Raw genomic sequence first — 19,045 nt, forward strand, 5'->3', positions numbered from 1 at the left:
TGTAAAAGACATGCCACAGAATAAAAGAAAAAGTTAGACTAGCACATAAATTGATGATAATGTATTTACATCATATACCAGACAGATAAGTAGTTACCAAAAGCCACAGAATGAGATCACAGTATGTTTCATGCACTGATGTGTCACTAGCATCTGGAACAGAACCTGGCGCATGGTAGACGCTGAGCAGATGGTTGGAATGAATAAATGAGGTAGTGTTTGAGGTGAGACGAATAACTGGGAGAGTTGCTTGTGAAGAGAATATGGAAGTAGGAGAAGCTGAATGTTGGGCAGTTTTCTGATCAGCATAGGAAGGTTTCATGGAACTGGAAGGTAAATTCTCTGGTAGAAGAGGTGGGATTTCAGAATCCAAGAGCTGTTGAAATGAAAGGAGTGAAGAGGTTGGGAGGGGGAAAGGGCTCTGCAAGCATTCAGCACAATTTTAGGAAGAGCTCAGGAGCCCAGAAACAACTACAGGGGCTTGGAGTGGCCTGTTATAATTTGCTTTAATGTTATATAATGATGCTAAAATCATATGTATCACATGGTTTCTGGTAAGTGGGAATCTTTTCACATTATAATACTTAAACCCACCAACTTACCCATATCAGTTCAGTTCAGTCGCTAATTCCTGTCTGACTCTTTGCAACCCCATGGACTGCAGCATACCAGGTTTCCCTGTCTTTCGTTATCTCCTGGAGTTTGCTCAGATTCATGTCCATTGAGTCGGTGATGTCATCCAACCATCTCATTCTCTGTCGCCCCCTTCTCCTGCCCTCAGTCTTGCCCAGCATCAGCGTCTTCTCTAATGAGTCGGCTCTTTGCATCAAGTGGCCAAAGTATTGGAGATTCAGTTTCAGCATCAGTCCTTGCAATGAATATTCAGGAATGATTTCCTTTAGGATTGACTGGTTTGATCTCCTTGCAGTCCAAGGGACTCTCAAGCATCTTCTCCAACACCACAGTTCAAAAGCATCCATTCTTCAGTGCTCAGCTTTGTTTATGGTCCAACTCTCATATCCATACATCACTATTGGAAAAACCAAAGCTTTGACTAGATGAACCTTTTTTGGCAAAGTAATGTCTGTGCTTTTTAATTTGCTGTCTAGGTTGGTCATAGCTTCTCTTCCTAGGAGGAAGCATCTTTTAATCTCATGGCTGCAGTCACTCTCTGCAGTGATTTTGGATCTGTTTCACTGTTTCTCCATCTATTTGCCATGAAGTGATGGGACTGGATGCCATGACCTTAGTTTTTTGAATGTTGAGTTTTAAGCCAGCTTTTTCACTCTTCTCTTTCACTTTCATCAAGAGACTCTTTAGTTCCTCTTCACTTTCTGCCATAAGGGTGGTGTCATCTACATATCTGAGGTTATTGATATTTCTCCCAGCAGTCTTGATTCCAGCTTATGCTTCATCCAGCCTGGCATTTTGCTTGATGTACTCTGCGTAGAAGTTAAATAAGCAGGGTGACAGTATACAGCCTTGACGTACTTCTTTCCCAATTTGGAACCAGTCTGTTTTTCCATGTCTGCTTCTAACTGTTGCTTCTTGACCTGCATACAGATTTCTTAGGAGGCAGGTAGTGTTCTGGGTATTCCCATCTCTTGAAGAATTTTCCAGTTTGGTGTGATCCACACAGTCAAAGGCTTTGGTGTAATCAATAAATCAGATGTTTTTCTGGAACTCTTGCTTTTTCTATGATCTGACAGACGTTGGCAATTTGATCTCTGGTTCCTCTGTGTTTTCTAAATCCAGCTTGAACATCTGGAAATTCACAGTTCACGTATTGTTGAAGTCTGGCTAGGAGACTTTTGAGCATTATTTTACTAGCGTGTGAGATGAGTGCAATTGTGCAGTAGTTTGAGCATTCTTTGGCATTGCCTTTCTTTGGGATTGGAATGAAAACTGACCTTTTCCAGTCCTGTGGCCACTGCTGAGTTTTCCAAATTTGCTGGCATATTGAGTGCAGCACTTTAACAGCATCATCTTTCAGAATTTGAAATAGCTCAACTGGGATTCCATCACCTCCACTAGCTTTGTTCACATGATGCTTCCTACAAAGCATCACTAGTAGTGATGCTTCCTACAAAGCATCTGGTCGTGATATTTTCCCATACTTACCCATATGGGAAAACTAGAAGTGGATCCTTTTGGGGCAGTCTGTTTAAATGTCTTATTTATAGCCTTAATCTTATGAACAGTTCTACACAAGATGGTGGCATGGAAAAAACACTTTTATTTACATGCTACTTAATGTTTTTGACACAGGAATCTAGAAGTACTGTATAATCATCTTTCCTCCCTTTCTTGACAGTTCTTTTATGCCATCTCCAGCAGTAAATCCTCCAATGTCATTGTCCTGCTATTAGCACAGATTATGGTAAGTTTAATGAACTAGCTTTATGTCTAGAGCTGTAAAATACCAGAAATGTTTCATACTTTTTAATATTTTAACTATTTCCTTTGTCTGTCACTGCATTCAAAGTCCCTTCTGGATTCATTTGACCTACAGGGCATGTACTTCGTCTCATCTGTGCTGCTGATCCGAATGAGCATGCCTCTGGAGTACCGCACCATCATCACTGAAGTCCTTGGAGAGCTGCAGTTCAACTTCTATCACCGTTGGTTTGATGTCATCTTCCTGGTCAGTGCTCTCTCCAGCATACTCTTCCTCTATCTGGCCCACAAACAGGCACCAGAGAAGCATATGGCACCTTGAACTCATGCCTATTATAGACTGCTACAAGCCAGTGGTGTCAGAATTTGGATATAAGAGGGAAAAACTGGAGGGGCCAGGGCCTAACATTTTTAAAACAACATAGTGCTGTGGTAGCATATTCTACCTGCAGCTTATGCCTTCGTCCTCAGATGATACTGTAATCATGAGTAGCTTCAGCTTCTCATTTGTATGAGAGAGAGAGAGAAGTAACTCAAGCTAGCACTCAACCAAGAGTACCCTGTTTGGTTTGAGGCTGGTAGAGTATGCCAGGTGGTAGGGCTAAAAGGAGCCAAGAAGCTAAAGGGAGAAAATACACTGGAATTCTTGGGTAAGAGAAATGTAAGGTAGCTGGTTAAACACTTGAGATTCTGTTTAAATCAAGGATCCCATGGAGGAGGTTATGAGTTTCCCTTGAGATTGACTATCATTAAAATCAGAGATTGTTAACACTTGGGCCTTACTGTCATTCTGTCAAGGATAGCTTGGTATTATTGCTTGTGTGGTCTAAGTCAGCATCCCAGCCCTCCTCCCCATCCCCTTCACCCTTCAAATAACCAAAAGTTCATCTATGCTGGGGAAGGAGTGGTATGCAACTGAAATAGAGTGTACCGAGACAGACTTCAGAGTATGACATTTTTCTTGATTTCCCTTCAGCTTAGTTCGATCCCTGGGTTGGGAAGATCCCCTGGAGAAGGGAAAGGCTACCCACTCCAGTATTCTGGCCTGGAGAATTCCACGGACTGTATAATCCATAGGGTCACAAAGAGTCGGACACGACTGAGCAACTTTCACTTTCACTTTACTAGTATTATTTAAGAGTGAATTACTCTAAATTCAAGTCACTGATGATATTTCATTTTTTCTTTGCATCTGCCATTTGTGGAGTTGTGGGGTAAAACAATGAATAACTTAACTGGAATAGGTCACTTTCCTATCCTAGGGCTCAATGTCTTCATCTGTAATAGGAAGCTTTTGGAAAATTTGTAGGACACTCAGAAATTCAATATAAGAAAATCTTGAATTTTATTACCAGGAAGTCTCTCTTTGTTATTGAGATCTTATTCTGAGTTTTGTTGTGTTGGGGGTTTCTAGAGGCAAAATGAAGGTTAAAACATAAAAAGTTTACCAGAAACAAAAGCACTGTTAAGGTTCTATTAGCCAACAGAAAAAATTCAAGCATACTCAAAAGGCATTTTTAATGGCATTTATTTCAGCAACAACATTCTTACAAAAGCATAGTTTTAATAGGCTTATCTGCTCAGATACGTTAATTAGCAGTTCTCACATATACAGATTTATGAATCATCTTTGGTGCTCTGGGAACCTATAGAAGAAATAAGATCAAACAGAGAAGAGTAGTTAAGTTGAAGGTTGGAAGAGATCGCATGAAAAGCATCTGGCTCGTATATTAACTTTTCCTAAGTTGGCCATAAATAAGCTCTTTGCAGTAGCCACCCCTGAGACCGGTGACAGCAGAAGACAATCACATGTGATGAACTGGTTTCCAAGGAGTTCTTCTCAAACAAAGACAGTAAACGGATGTCAGCTCATTCCTTGGGAAAGGATTCCTATTAAATACCCAGAAACAGCTGTCAGCCAAAGCCAGTGCTGGCTCTCATCACATCTCTGTGTCTTCAGAATTGGAAGAAGAATGAGAGGCTGTACTGTGGGCCTGTGCAAAAGAAAACAGAGGATGTGTAAGTGGTAAGAGTGTGAGCTTAAGGAGATGGATGGTCTGTTTTAGATTTGCACCTCTTGAGTCAGGAAGAAGAGTCACTCACTAGAAGCTTGGTGACCAGAATTTTGCACTTTATATATATATACATATTTCTTTTCTATAAACTAGCATAGTACAATTGACTATATAGAGTTATTATAGAATTTTTTTAAAGACATCTAGAATACTTTCTCTGTGAAACAATACAGGATACAAGATCAATGGCAACATGTATGCTATGGTCTGCATGTTTGTATCTCCCCAAAGTGCAGAGGTTGAAATCCTGTTTCCCAAGGTGATGAGGAGGTGATTAGGTCAGGAGGGCAGAGCTCTCATGACTCAGATTAGGCCTTTATAAGTGGCCCCCAGAATCCTTAGTTCCTTCTGCCCTGTGAAGGCAAGCCAGAAGTCAGCAGTCTGCAACCCGGAAGAGCACCTTCACTAGACCCTGAATCTGCCAGTGCTGTGATCTTGGGCTTCTGAACCTCCACAACTGTGAGAAATACATGTTTGTTGTTTGTAAGCCACCAAGTCTATGGTATTTTGTTTAGCAGCCCAAACAGACTAAGACAGCTTGTATTCATTAAAACTGAGTATTTGCTTTTTAGATTACCAATATGCAGAAATAATGTAATGAAAAAAAATGTAAAACTTTTATTTAGAGTCTTGGCTTTGTCATGCATTTCCTTTATGCACTTGGATAGTTTACTTTCAGACCTCAAGTTCATCTATGAAGAGAAATTGAGACTTGTCAAGGAATTTATCTAAATGAAATACAAACAGAATAATGTTTATTCTTCCCCAGTAATGAAACTTGAATACTTGCCAGTTATTTTAAAAAGAATATTGTCTCTAACCACCACCATTCATTCTCATGCTCACCATGAACCAGGCACTGTTCAAAGACTTAAAAGTCTTAATATATCCTGATAACAATCCTACAAATTATCTTTGTTTTATAGGTGGGGAAACTGAGGCACAGAGAATAAATCCATTATTTTCTGTTACCCAAGGCTGGCACGTCACCCAGCCTATTACCCAAGAGTGATAAATGGCAATTCCAGAATTTGTATGTAAATAGTCTGATTTGGGTTCTTCTGGTGTTTTCATTATAATTTTGATAAGTTACTGTCAACTCCATGCTGTGAAAAATAAGTTTATTCTTAAACTACCTCCTCTCACCCGTGGTAACTGAATTTGCTAGTTCTCTTTACACTGTAATTTTCTAGTGTTTTAGGAAACCTGTGGTAAACGTAGATACATGGTGCACTTGTTAAGGACGTTACCATACTCTGGTTAGTTAGATCACTATAAGCAATGTATCACCACTCACTCGTTCTCGTTCTGCCGTATGTGAGTCTTGCTCTGATTCTTCCAGCCTGCCTTCATCAGGATCAGGGTCGTCATCCAGTGGATCAGCCATGGAGGAAACGATAGGGATTTTCTCAGCCTGAAAATAATCATAGGCCTTCTTTCCACAGACTAACAGTGTGACAGTCTTGCCACTGCTCTGGATTCTGTCCACCACCTTCTCATAGGGCTCATCCAGCATGTTCACTCCATTCACCTCAATGATGACGTCCTCGTCCTCCAGCCCCGCCAGGTCAGCAGGGCCGCCCTTCTGCACCTGTGAGCAGAGTTCTGCGTTACCACTTCCAGGCGGAGACCACAGAGTGTTAGGCTAGCAGTTTTTCAGAGGAGAGGTGAGGGCTTTGAGAATTTATTCTCAGTCATGTTGAGAATACAGACATTTCCCCTTGAGGTACGGAAGTTTAAAATGGTGCCCTAATGCTTTCTGCTTATGAAAGCTACAATTTCACAAGCGCTACTCAAAAGAATAGTGTTCACAATGGTTGAATATCCTATTGTGTATCTTTCATACAGTGCTTTCCAGGGTGAAGGCATTAGATTCCATAGGTCCCCCTTCTTCATTCCCAACTTGAGAGCTACAGAGATAGTTTTCTGTCAGTCCCTGCAGGGTGGCATTATGCCAGCCACACAGAAGCAAACAAGTATTACTCCCAGACGAGTTATTAGTAGTGACTATCAACTACAGTCATGTCAACTCACTCTGTTTAATTTGAAATGTCTAAAGAGACACACAGATGTTTCAGAAACAAATGATGTGAACTTTGATGTACTCTTAGCTATCTTAAAGGGTATGAGACCAGTATTTACGTGAACCCAAGTGAGACACTCAGTGTAGGCCTTTGGTGTAATCTTTTTCCTGAGCCATTAGGGAGTGGGAGAAACCGAGGCTCTCCTCACTGTGGCTGTGTTCACTGGGCTGCTGCAACCAGCTCACCATACCTCTTTGACGAATGAGCCTGGCTGACCCCGAACCGCATTTAAGTGAAAGCCATAGCCATCTTCACCTCTAGCCAGCCTGCAGAGTTTAGGCTTATGGTCTCCTACTTCCTCGGTAGCTTCCGGGCTTGAGACCTCCAGAGGAGCAGGAGTAGGAGCTGGAGCCTCCTTGACAGAACCATTAGGCAGCTCTTGGCTTTGATAGTAGAAGAACGGAGAAAAGCCAGCCTTTTGAAAATAAAGTGGAAAAAACATTAATGATAAGTATGAGAATTTACACTTTATTAAATGTGCTGGTTTAATTTATAAGGCATCCTCTATGTTCCACTCCTCTCCCAGATACATCTGGTTGAGAGCTGTAAAATATCTCTACTACCCCAAACAGAAAAGGTATAAAGGAAGATTGAACTTAGTTACAGAATAATAAGCATAAACATGTAAGCAAATGTACATACACATAAAATAAGAGCAGTACAGAATGCTGTACAAGGATCCAAATCTAACAGAACTGCTAGTTTATTCTGATTCCATGATAGTGACCACATCTTCCTTTCTAAACAAGAGTAGCACCAGCACAGGTCTTCCCTGATGATACAGTGGATAAGAATCCTTCTGCCAGTGCAGGAGACATGGGTTTGATCCCCGGTCCAGGAAGATCCTGCCTGCCTCAGGGCAACTAAACCTGTTCATCACAACTACTCAAGTCTGTGCTCTCTTGAGTCCGCAAGCTGCAGCTACTGAAGCCCGTGTGCTACAGCCTGTGCTCCACAACAAGCGAGGCCACCACAGTGAGAAGCCCGCACACCACAACCCAGCACAACCTAAAATAAAAAAATGTTAAAGAGTAGCACCAGCACAGAACCTCCTACTTACCCAATTCAGTGAACCTCAGATCTTTCAATGCTATACTTGCAAATCTTCCCACATTTCTTTCTCTTTAAAATGTGGGAAACTGTCAGAATGACTCATCACATGCAAAAATACTTCTGCTATCACTACAGATCAACTGTATCTGACAGTAGCAGCTAATCTTGAGGCAGAGGACAGTGATGAGTCTTTACTCATTCTTCATTCAAATATTTGGGTGTCTGGTATGTGCCAAGAACTGGTCTAGGTGTTTGTTTTATTCACTGATATATATATCAAAGATCCAACCATCATGCACCTACCCACCTATGGAACTTACTCCAGGAGAGAAGAGGGAGGAAGAGAATGGAGACAGGCATCTTTTTAGATCCAATTTCTCTCATATTAATCAAAACATTAAAATTATAGTTAAGTCATTGGAGGCATTGGAAAGGACTTGGGACTTTCCAGGTGGTGCTAGTGATAGAGAACCTGCCTGCTTGTACAGGAGACACAGAAGACGCAGGCTTGATCCCTCGGTTGGGAAGATGCCCTGGAGGAGGAAATGGCAACTCACTCATTTTCTTGACTGGAAGATACCATGGACAGAAGATCCTGGCAGGTTACAGTCCATGGGGTTGCAAAGAGTCGGATGCAACTCAGCAAGCACATAAAGGAGCATGCATGAAGAGGACTTGATGCCTGAATTCCCTTTACAGCAGCTACTGTAGTAACCTTCTGACTTCTGTTTGATTTTTTCCTCCATCTGGGAGCTTCCCACTCTGCAAAGCTTTTTCCTGGTACCTTTGGTTGTCTTTAAGCCAAAAGCTAGCTCCTTATGCCTTCTCTATTTGGTGAAGCTGTGCCCCGTAGGACACCTCAAAATAAGTCTATTTCCCACATGTAATAGCCTTTCAAATTCGTGTGTGTGTTATTTGTGTTAAATCCATTTATCTGTCAATGGACACTTGGGTTGGTTCCATCTTTTGGCTCTTGTGACTTGATTTGTGGCCTGGCACATGGTCTGTTCTGAGGACTATCCCGCGTGCACTTGAGAAGAATGTGTATTCCACTGTTGGGTAGAGTGTTCTGTGTATGACTATTAGATCTAGCTGGTTTGCATTGTTCAAGTCCTCTAGTTCCTTACTTCTGTCTGGTTGTTCTATCCAGTATTGAGAATGGGCTATTGAAGTCTCCAGCTATCATTGTAGAATTGTATTTCTCTTCAATCTCATCAGCTTTTGCTTCATGTATCTTCCCAGCTCTAACAATGTATAATTGACAGTTACAGTTGCATATGTTTGAGGTGTACACATCATGATTTGCTAGACATATACATTGTGAAATGATTACCACAATCAAGTGAATTAACACAGATCCGTTACCTTACATAGTTACCATTTAGCCTTTTAAATTCTTGACAGTGTTTTCCTTTCTTCCCCCAAACCTATGGTTATTCAAACTAAATATTCACATAATGTCTTACAAAACCTATTCCCTGGTTACCTTTCTTGACACTGGCCTAAAGTGAGGTTGCCAGGACTGGGCTCATTGTTGATTTACTCATATAACACTTAATAACTACCCTTTGCCATAGATACACCTACCTTACAATGAAGGAAACAGGCACAGGGAGGGTTATTTACCCAAAATTACATTACTGGTAATTTCAGGTATAGTCTGATCAACTCAGAACAGTAATACTATCATCAAAAGCCAAGTGTCAATTAATGTAACTTTAAATTGAGTTTTTTGGGTAGGGGCAGCTACTTAGAGTGTCATCAAGTTTTCTGTACTTTTTTCTATAGTCATCAGTTCAGACCTCACCATTTGGTATTTATACAATTTACTTTTAAGTTAGTTTAGTACTTGAAATATATTCCTGATTAAACTTTAAACTTACTAGTTTTTATTCTTCTGTCTTGACTATTCTTCTATCTTGATATTTTAAATACTAGTCTCTAGTAATTATCTATCAACACATTAAGTCATCTGTATGATTTAAGTATATTAAATATGTTTTCCATGTCTCCATCCACATTTAATAATATGCTAGCTTAGGAACAAACAGCATGCTATTAGAGTCTGTTCGGGTTGACATTTGGTCCAGTATCAAGTACTCTTAGGTATGGTTGTTCAACTAGCTAAAAACCCATTAATTTTTCTATCATCCAGTTCACTCGTTAGTCTTCTTTACACAAATGTCTTGAAATATCTATTCAAAATGTGCTGGGAGAGAGTATGGCATAATTAAAACTTGCTTTCAAATACTGACTTCAGTCTTTGCTAAAATGAGTGAGTTTAGCCAATCACTTAGTCTCTCTAAGCTTCAGGATTTTTTAATCTGAAGGAGGCTAATTCTACCACCCATAATATTCCTCCCTCTATATCATTTATATGCCTTTGGATGCTTCTATTGTATATCACATAGAACAAGTTCATCTTGGTTCATTTTTGTGACCAACACCCAACAAGGCAGATGATACTTTAGAAGGCCCCTGAATGTCTGCTAAGCTAGAGTGAACCTCAGTTCTTGTGATCAAAGTGTTATTAAAGAAAAACTTTAAAATATGCAGACAATAGCTATTGTGACTAAGAGATAAAAGGAAATAAGGTTAGTTTGACACAGCTTGGTCTTGGTGAATCTATGTTTCTACTCCCTTGCTAAGGGTTTATAAACTAGTCCCTGTGGACTTCCCTTCTGGCTCAGATGGGAAAGCATCTGCCTATAATGCAGGAGACCCAGGTTCGATCCCTGGGTCGGGAAGATCCTTTGGAGAAGGAAATGGCACCCCACTCCAGTACTCTTGCCTGGAAAATCCCATGGATGGAGGAGACTGGTGGGCTACAGTCCATGGCGTCGCAGAGTCGGGACACTACTGAGCGACTTCACTTTCACTTTCTTTAGGCTTTTACATGGGATTGGTAGAACACATTGGTCTACAGATTAAAATCCAGTCATTCCCTATTTGGGAAAGTTAGGACTACATCTGTTTATTTCCAGGCTATTGTTCATAGATTTTTCCTAGGTCACCAAGAGAAATTCTGCAGTTACATTTGCAAATTCTTTCAGAAATCTTACTTCCAAGGACTTAAACCTCATGAACCCATCACATTCTCTTATCTACCAATTTGAGCTTCAGTACAGCCTTAATGATGATTGTTATGCCTCTTCCAGTATGAAGATCAAAGTGGTAACTTAACCAAAGTTTGAGGGCGTGAGTGAATGGACCCAACCTTAATTCATGAATATGTGACCTTGTATTACTTACCAGTTTATATATGTTGTCTGTCTCTTTGTCTACCACCAGCAGAGAGGTCTGATCTCCACCCTTTCTAATCATTTCCACCACAGTGTCATGATCAAGGGACTCCACAGACTTGCCATTGACAGCAACCACCAGGTCATTGTTCTTCAAGCCAGCCTTTTCTGCTGGACTTTTGGAATCTATGTCCTTGATGATTTGACCTACCCACCCCCCAAAAAAAATTTAAATAGAATTACCAGAAAGATCCATAGAAAACAAACTGGGGGATTTCTGCTGGGGCCTAAAGCCCTTGTAAAATAGATATAAAAGGCATGCTGAGTACAACTCCTGTCCTTCCCACTAGGATATCTATACACATCCTATCCGCCTCGCTCTTTGGTCAGAACTCATTCTAGGAATAAACCCAGTCATTAATAATGAAAGAGTCTTAAAGAAAAGAATGTTATTACTAAAACTGTTTGGGATTCAATCTTGACAAAACAGCATGCTAAGCAGTAAGGGTCAGCAAAGTCCCAGGAAATCAGTGTGCATACTTGTATGCTTATGCAGAAGCTAAGCCATAAAAAGGGGGAGGAGAGGATGGGAAGAATGGTGAACAAAACCAAAGAATTCAGACCCCAGGAAACCCAAGCTAGCCTTTTAGTAGCAGTTGGGCAAATTCAGTTGTGAATGGATCTGTGAGTGCGTGCCACACAGATGGGTGTTGAGTCTTCAGGAATTGAACCATCTTCACCAGAATCCTTCAGATCTCTCACCCTTAATTTTTTTTTTTTGACCCTCATACAGTTTTAACAAGCTCCAATTTCACTTTTCCAGCTAGTTGCTTGGCATCTCTTGGTCACCCGTTAGTGGGAGCACCATCCTCCTGTCACTGACAGGTAGCATGATTCTTCCTCAGCATCCACTCCCTGTGTCTAATCAGCCAAGTCCTTCAGTGCTACCTTAATATTTTTACACATCTCTCCTGGAGCCCTAGTTCCTCTACCTAAAATGCAGTTTGTATTCATTCCTGCCTTGAATTCTTCCTAACCTGCTACCTTACCAGTTGCTCTCCCCTCCTTGTTTGCCTTCTCCAGTATAGACCTGCCTTCAGATTCATCTTGATGCACCGTCTGAGCGAGTCACTCCCCAGCATGACAGCGTGAATGTGAGCTTTGGAACTAAACAGACCTAATTTTGATTCTAGCTGTACTAGAACTATTTGACCATATAAAAATTGTTGTATCTTCTTCAAGTCCCCAGTTTCAGCAATTCTTACAAAATTATTAGGAGTAATTGAGATGTATAAAGCCCGCAAGACAATGTAGGTTTAATTTTTCTTCTCTCTCACACTGTTCAAAAAATAACTCCCCACTAACTCTGAAAATAAGTCTAAACTCCTCAGCATGCACTAACAGTCCATCATATGTCTCTCTGACTGACCTTTCTAACTTGATTTTCTGTGCTACACTTTAAATGGCAGTCAAACTGAGCCTGTGTCTTCCTGCTTTATTCACGCAATCATATCTTCATGGATTGGACTTATTTGTCCCTACCCCATCAACTTGCCTAAATTCTATTCATACTATAAAGCCAGAGCTCAAGTGCTACCTTTACTTTGAGGCCTCCCAATACTTTTTTAGTGAGGAAAAACTCGCTCCAGCATTGAATTTCCATAGTATCTTACCTGCCCTGTTTTAAGATGTTTCTTACCATCTACCTTCAGTTATGGACATATGTGTCTTATCTCCTCTAGTAAATAGGGGTCTTCTTGACTGAAGAATTCTTATCACATTCATTTGATATTCTCAAAGATCCTGAGGATGTTTTTATACCATGAGTCAAATTAATGTTTCATAAATTAATGTAAATATATATGATGGAAAGAAAATGGTAATTCTGGGTGAATAAGTTTTCATGGCCTGAACCTACATTTTTTTTTTCGTAATATATTCAGCTTGTGTAGGAGGACCTTAATTCTTATTGAATTACAGGGAATCAGAAAGACTCCTGGTTCTATTCATGTCCCAGATCCCCACCCACACCCCTGCCTCAGATCTAGTGGGATGTTGGCGCTGTCACACACCACACCAGCTCATGAGAATACTTCTCAACTTCGCGTTCTATGACAGCTGTTATAGCTTGAAATCAGACATGGTGGGAGTATTTACACCACAACGAAACAACACATACTACAAATTAGGGCTTTTTTTTAACCCCCCAGAGAGCCAATTTACTGGCATGCTACTGCTCAGATCCAAAATTCTGCTTTATAATTCTGCTATGAAAACCTAAGGATACCCTGATGGGGGCCTGGGGGGCCTAATGGAACTCTGGAGTCAGACTGGGATGAAGAATTGGGTGGTTACACTGCCAAGTTTTCTGCTCTTCAAGTGCCTTACCTTTCTGTTCTGGGCTTTCCCTCAGGTAGAAACCGTAGCCATTGCTTCCCTTCTTCATCTCTACAACACGGGGCTGGCAGGGTAGCAGTTTCAGACTGGCTGTTTCTCTCTTGACTTTTATCTTCTGCTCGCTATGGTGCTTGTCAGTTTCCTTGTCCACAAGCAGGAATGTGATGCGGCTTCCAGACTTCTTCACCTGCAACAACACTCAGGTGAGGACCAACATCAGTCTCCAAGAAAGATGCTGGGAAATAGGAAAGTTTCTGTGTTGAGGCACACAGTCTATAAAAAGGATATATAGGATGTAAGTCCTGAGCTTAATTAAGCTGTAATACTGTTTTGTACCACCTCACTGGTATTTATTTATCTTCCCTTATATAGTTGTTTTTCCCTTTGTTAAGTATGACGTCACCCACACAGATGCTAACTGAACCCAAGTGAAAGCCAGAATTCAGAAAACCCAGAAAGGTACTTAGGTGAAGACTAGGAAAGGAATTTGGAAAAGAAAGTAAAGGTCTACTTTGAAATACCATTCTACCAAGAAAAGATACAGTTGGTCAATTTTCAAGGTTCCATATGACCCCAAAGAAAAACCTCTGAGTGTTTTCCATGCATCATGCTGGGGCATAGGACTTGGGGTATAACACATCAGATACTCCCCATGTAGAACTCGATATTCATCACCCACACTGGTCATCTTCCAGCTTATATTAAAACACTTTAGTAACATTGATTCAAGATCGAATTTACTACAAGTTTAGAGAGTGATTCCAGTAACTTACACATAAGATCCAGAAGATAATGGTTCTTTAGAACACTTCTTCAAGACAACATGAAACTAGCAAAGGCCTCATTCCAAAGCCCTATGTTAACACTGCTTACACCACTAATGAGTCTGTTGGCTCTTAATACGAAGGTTTAGCTTCCCATATCACAGTCTTCCCATCATAAACTACCATTCCTGTCTTCCTGTCACTTCCAGTGAGAGCAGAGTGAACGTTAAAGGCGAGAAAGTGCTCCTTTGGGATATACCTTTTCAACCACCTCCTCGTGGCTGGCATCCTCTACATTCTCTCCATTCACTTCAATCAAGTGGTCATCAACCAGCACTCCAGCTTTCATAGCCACACCTTGAGGTTTTATATCAGTCATGTACACTCCAGTTTTACCTGAAAGAGAGTAGGGGGTAGACAGGTGTCACAGCTCCATTACACTCAAAGTCTAACGGCAAAGGGTTTTCTCCCAATAATATAAAACTAGAACATCGCATTTTAGGACTAACTCAGATAGACTTTGATACAGAATGACAATTAGAGCTCAGCACAAACTTGACACAGCCATTACTCAGTTGGTTTTTATTGATTTGAATAGGATTTCTGAGCCCAAATAAGTACAAAGAAGGAATCTCAAGTGGCACTGGCCTCTTGAACCAGAAAGCAGCGAATCGTGCCCACTCAGCATCGCTGTGTCATACTCCCTTTCCTTTGCATTTGTAGAATTAGACGGCATCTGCTCTGTTCTGTCCTCTTTAAAACTATCACCAACTACCACAGCCCAGTGGACTGAATAAATCTCACTGATGCGAGCTGAAGCAGACGGGCACAGGAAGAGAGGAAAGCACAGACACGTACGGTCAGGCTGGATTAGCAGGGAGGAGGGTTCAGGTGCTTAAAGCAGTGCTGTCAGTGCTGTCAAGGTATTGATATTTCAGCCCAGGCAAAGGGTACCTTCATTATGACTATATAGACCATTTGTAAATAATAATTTAAACTCTGCTTTCTCAAATACTTGGCATTTCTCCTGTTACCTTTTTATATGTTTGTCCTGAAGAAAACATTTTCTTCATAAAGCTAATTTAAACCTTTCACCACAGACATTACACAAAGGCCAAACAAATAGTCTGAACTGCAATTTCTTTCTTTCTTTTCTTCTTTTTACCATATTACTGATAATAAACCTCTGAGAAATGCCAAGCTTCCCTTGACCACCTATATCACTGTGTTTTAACAACTGGCAAACTCAAGAGATATCTCTTATAGCTAGTCTGTTTCTCTTGCTAACAGGTTAAATAAGCCTTAGAAACCATGTGTAGTATTGGTCTGCTCTTTCCAAGCCAAGCCTTAGTTGCTCAGTCGTGTCCGACTCTTTGCAACCCCATGGACTGTATATAGCCCACCAGGCTCCTCTGTCCATGGAATTCTCCAGGCAAGAATACTGGAGTGGGTTGCCATTTCCTTCTCCAGGGGATCTTCCTGCCCCAGGGATCAAACATGCATCTCTTAGGTCTCCTGCAGTGGCAGGGAGATTCTTTACCAATAGAGCCACCTAGGAAGCTCTTTATCACTTAAGCAAATTATGACCCACCACCAGTGCCTTTCTAGTACAGAAAGAACAGGGAAGGAGCAACATTAGAGGTGGAACCAAAACCCTGACCAGCTATGGTTCCAATCTCAATCCCAGTGAAATCCAAAAAACCACAGGCAACTGTTCATGGGTCAGCCTGCAACTCTGAAATTCTAGGAACAGAATCTAGTACTTTCTGATGGCTGGGGTTTCTCAAATCACTGGACCTCTCAGCTAGAGGTCAGGGAGACATCTCAAAGCATAGCCACAGCTGAGGGTACTACCTTGATGCCACTGGAGGGTGGGGATCTTGGCCGTGCCTGTGGCAACTCTAACAGCAGCTGATACATAAATAAGTGCTCAAGGATTTTTTGAATAAGTGACCACCTGGACACTCAGAGATATCATTCTAATTCAAAAGTAGCTCATGGAGAACCACCTTTTTCTTGCCTCTTATTCTCCATTCTCTCCTCCATCCTTACCCCCAGAGAAGCATCAACCCTCTAACCCTCTGGCCTTGAGGACTCAGCTTAACAAGCACAGGCAGACGCGAGCGCCCAGTGTCCCTCCACAGTGCTGTTGCCCACCATCCTGACCCCTCTTTGCACAGCTGTACAAAGGAAGGGCCAGGGGAGAGAGGCTGCTGTTGAATCTCCGTAGCAATTGATAGTTAGTCAGCAAAGTCATTAACAGATACCAATCTCTCTGCTTGTCCCTGCCCCACCTTCAAGCTCACCTTGAACAGTTTTCAGAGAGAAGCCATAGCTACCCCCCTCCTTCACTAGGTAGCAGAGCCGTGGCTGCGTCCACATCTGTGCTCCTCCGTTCATCACAGAGGGCGGCTTCTTATCGTTCAAACTCGACTCCTGACTTTGACCCAGCGCTTTCAAGTCTACTTGCTTTTTCACGGCTTTCTCGTAGGAATCCCCATCCAGAACTAGTAAAGTCACTGAATTCCCACTCTTTCTGACCAGATCCACAACCTAAGAGGAAGAAAGAAAAAGATTAACTTTAACCAATAACCCTCTATCAACCACCGGGGTTGTGGGTGAGAGAGCAGTGCTCACCATCTGACTCTGCAGATTCTATCAACTGGCCCCTGACATCCGAGTAGTCAGCAGATCATCCCCCAGCCGTCTCCACCTGGGCCCCACCAAGATCCAGGGACAAATTAGGCTGGGTCTTTAGCACCACTGGACTCTATAGAGTGCAGCCCAAGCCCAGCCCAGGGAACTTTTACTAGGACAGGTCTTCTCCCGGGATGAATGCTGCCCCGAAGTACAGCAGGTCCTCCTGAGTCTACGGAGACTGCACAGTACAGTGAAAGGAGTACCCACTTAGAGGCAGATAGAATCGGGGTGAGGTCAGACACTCCCACATGTTCACTGTGTGAACACATTAGCAAGCTAAGGTGTCTGAGCTTCCACTTCCTCGACTGTGAAATGGTACCTCATGGGTTGTGCCAAGGATTTAACAAAATAATGAATATGAAATTGCCTAGTATAGTCCCGTTCACATAGCAAATATGCAATGCACATTAGACCTGACACTATTCAAACCTAGGAATAACTTTTACAGTTCTTGGTTAATCATAGGACAGTTGATTAGCTGGCAGAGTATAGCTGTAAAGGTGTCCTGCCCTACCAGTGGCAGCCAGGAAAGCTCCACTAACACCCAGAACTAAAATAATCAGAGATACAGGGGCTAAAGAGATCCTCGAAGAACTCCAAATGTCCTACTTACCTGCATATGCTCTTCCTTATCCACGAAGACACCATTAATCCTAAGAACTCTGTCTCCATCCTGGAGACCCGCCTTCTCTGCTGGGCTACCCTTCTCAATCACCCGGACCAGGTGGCCATCAGTGTCCTTCTCAATTCGCAGGAAGAAGCCATAGCTTTTCCCTTCCTGTTTGGTTAGCTTACATTCTCGGGGGTTGAAGGTGGAGGCCATTTCTGTGATGAAAACCAAATGGGTGAATCCTCGAGAAAGAGTCTAACTGGGGTGAGAAATCTGTACTCCATCTCCTACACATCTTTTCTTCTAATCACACCAGCTCCCAGCTGTTCAGGTAGCAACATTTGGGGTATGGGAGGTCACCTTCCAGGACTTGCTAGTGATTTCCAAATCTGTTCCTCCCCAAAGATGACCTTTCACTTGAGTTTCAGACCCATGTATTCAGCTAGGTACTGGACACAGATGCTTCAATTTCAGTAGTTCCAAAACCAAATTCCCTTTTGTCCCATGACCAAAAGAAATTAGTTCCAAATTTTTAAGAAAATCCAAGTCCACTTTCATTTAAATATCTGAAGAGCTTGCCAAGTTCAAGGCATTGAAGATAAATCTGTGGACAAGACAGATCTATACTTTTCTTCTTGTATCAGGGAGAACATGTTTTTACAGAAACGTGGTGAATGATCTACTAGGGAAGAACAGAGTGATAAGGGAGAATATAAGAGTCTTGGGAGCAAGGAATGGGGTGAGAAGAATAAAGTACTGCTTCCTAGAGAAATGACTTTTCCAAGACCTGAAGAATTAGTCAGAGTGGTGAGATGGGACAAGATAAGGAAAACCTCAAGCAATTAAAAATCAGAGAAGTCAGACCTTAGAGCTGACATGACACATTGGAAACAGCAAAGTGGTTTCCACAACCGTGGAGTTCTAGTCAGAGAGGAGTAAGGATTTCCCCACAGAGAGAGGGCCCCCACTGCCAGGTCAGGTTTATCCCTCCTGAAGCCCCTTCCTTTTCCACCCATCCTGCTACTTCTTTCACTCCATGTAGGATCGAGGTCCTGGGCCACAGGATGAGGAAAGGGAAAGTGTAAAAGCTTGGAGCCCTGTCACCCAGTCATTAAGTGTAAGATTCCTGCCAGGCACAGGAAGCTATATTCACTATCCTGTGATAAACCATAAAGGAAAAGAATATGAAAAAATATGTATACATGAATCACTTTGCTGTACAGCAGAAATGAACACAACGTTGTATATCAACTATACATCAATAAAATTTTTTTAAAAAGTTCCCTTCCAGGGGTCCCCAACCCCTCCTGGTGGAAGCAGTTTTTTTCCATAGGAGATTGAGAACAGAGGCCAGAACTGCTGGTGTGTGTAAAGCAGAGGCTAGACTCTGCTGGGCCAACTGCCTGCCGGGCAAACCTTCATGCTCCCCTCCTCACAGCTCCCCACCAGCAGCTCAGAATAAACCATCCGTCTCTCCTGGAAGGACAGGAGCCGAAGACTGCACAGGGCATGGGTGGGGGTGGGGGGGCAGTGAAGGAGAGACAACAAAGCGCTCCAGGCTCCCTGGAAGCCACGCATGATGTTTCCAGGTGGCCATCTCTGGCCTCCATGCCCACAGAGACACACAGGACACGTGGGGCAGAAAGCCTCCAATGGCCTGACCCCTTGGCTACCTCACTTGGTCTCTGCAGAGTCTGGCAGACAAGCCACCAGGGGCGTGGAT

At 42.2% G+C, this 19,045-nt stretch overlaps 2 protein-coding genes and 1 non-coding gene across 9 annotated transcripts in view; 2 read left to right on the top strand and 1 right to left on the bottom strand.

Moving 5' to 3' along the window:
• The window catches only part of LOC102188370 (Golgi pH regulator), a 45,050-nt gene extending 41,721 nt beyond the window's left edge, over window positions 1–3,329 (top strand). For 2 of the 3 annotated variants that reach the window (XM_005677753.3, XM_018046005.1), the window contains 2 exons: window positions 2,315–2,380; window positions 2,513–3,168. In XM_005677753.3, coding sequence (XP_005677810.1) covers window positions 2,315–2,380; window positions 2,513–2,719 — 273 coding nt within the window. In that variant the 3' untranslated portion in view covers window positions 2,720–3,168. Of the gene's footprint in view, window positions 1–2,314; window positions 2,381–2,512 lie in introns of all 3 variants that reach the window. The other variant, XM_005677751.2, reaches the window with a different exon arrangement.
• Window positions 3,909–19,045, bottom strand: part of PDZK1 (PDZ domain containing 1) — a 52,090-nt gene continuing 36,953 nt past the window's right edge. For all 5 annotated transcript variants that reach the window (XM_005677748.3, XM_005677746.3, XM_005677750.3 and 2 more), the window contains 8 exons: window positions 17,326–17,537; window positions 16,319–16,565; window positions 14,272–14,408; window positions 13,240–13,435; window positions 10,862–11,058; window positions 6,747–6,971; window positions 5,770–6,063; window positions 3,909–4,391 (listed from right to left, as the gene is read on the bottom strand). In XM_005677748.3, coding sequence (XP_005677805.2) covers window positions 4,338–4,391; window positions 5,770–6,063; window positions 6,747–6,971; window positions 10,862–11,058; window positions 13,240–13,435; window positions 14,272–14,408; window positions 16,319–16,565; window positions 17,326–17,535 — 1,560 coding nt within the window. In that variant the 5' untranslated portion in view covers window positions 17,536–17,537 and the 3' untranslated portion in view covers window positions 3,909–4,337. The remainder of the gene's footprint in view (window positions 4,392–5,769; window positions 6,064–6,746; window positions 6,972–10,861; window positions 11,059–13,239; window positions 13,436–14,271; window positions 14,409–16,318; window positions 16,566–17,325; window positions 17,538–19,045) is intronic.
• On the top strand, window positions 10,285–10,356 carry TRNAY-AUA. Its single transcript has one exon. It is a non-coding gene; the product is annotated as a tRNA-Tyr (tRNA).

This window comes from Capra hircus, chromosome 3, assembly GCF_001704415.2.
Source record: "Capra hircus breed San Clemente chromosome 3, ASM170441v1, whole genome shotgun sequence".
NCBI classification, from domain to species: domain Eukaryota; kingdom Metazoa; phylum Chordata; class Mammalia; order Artiodactyla; family Bovidae; genus Capra; species Capra hircus.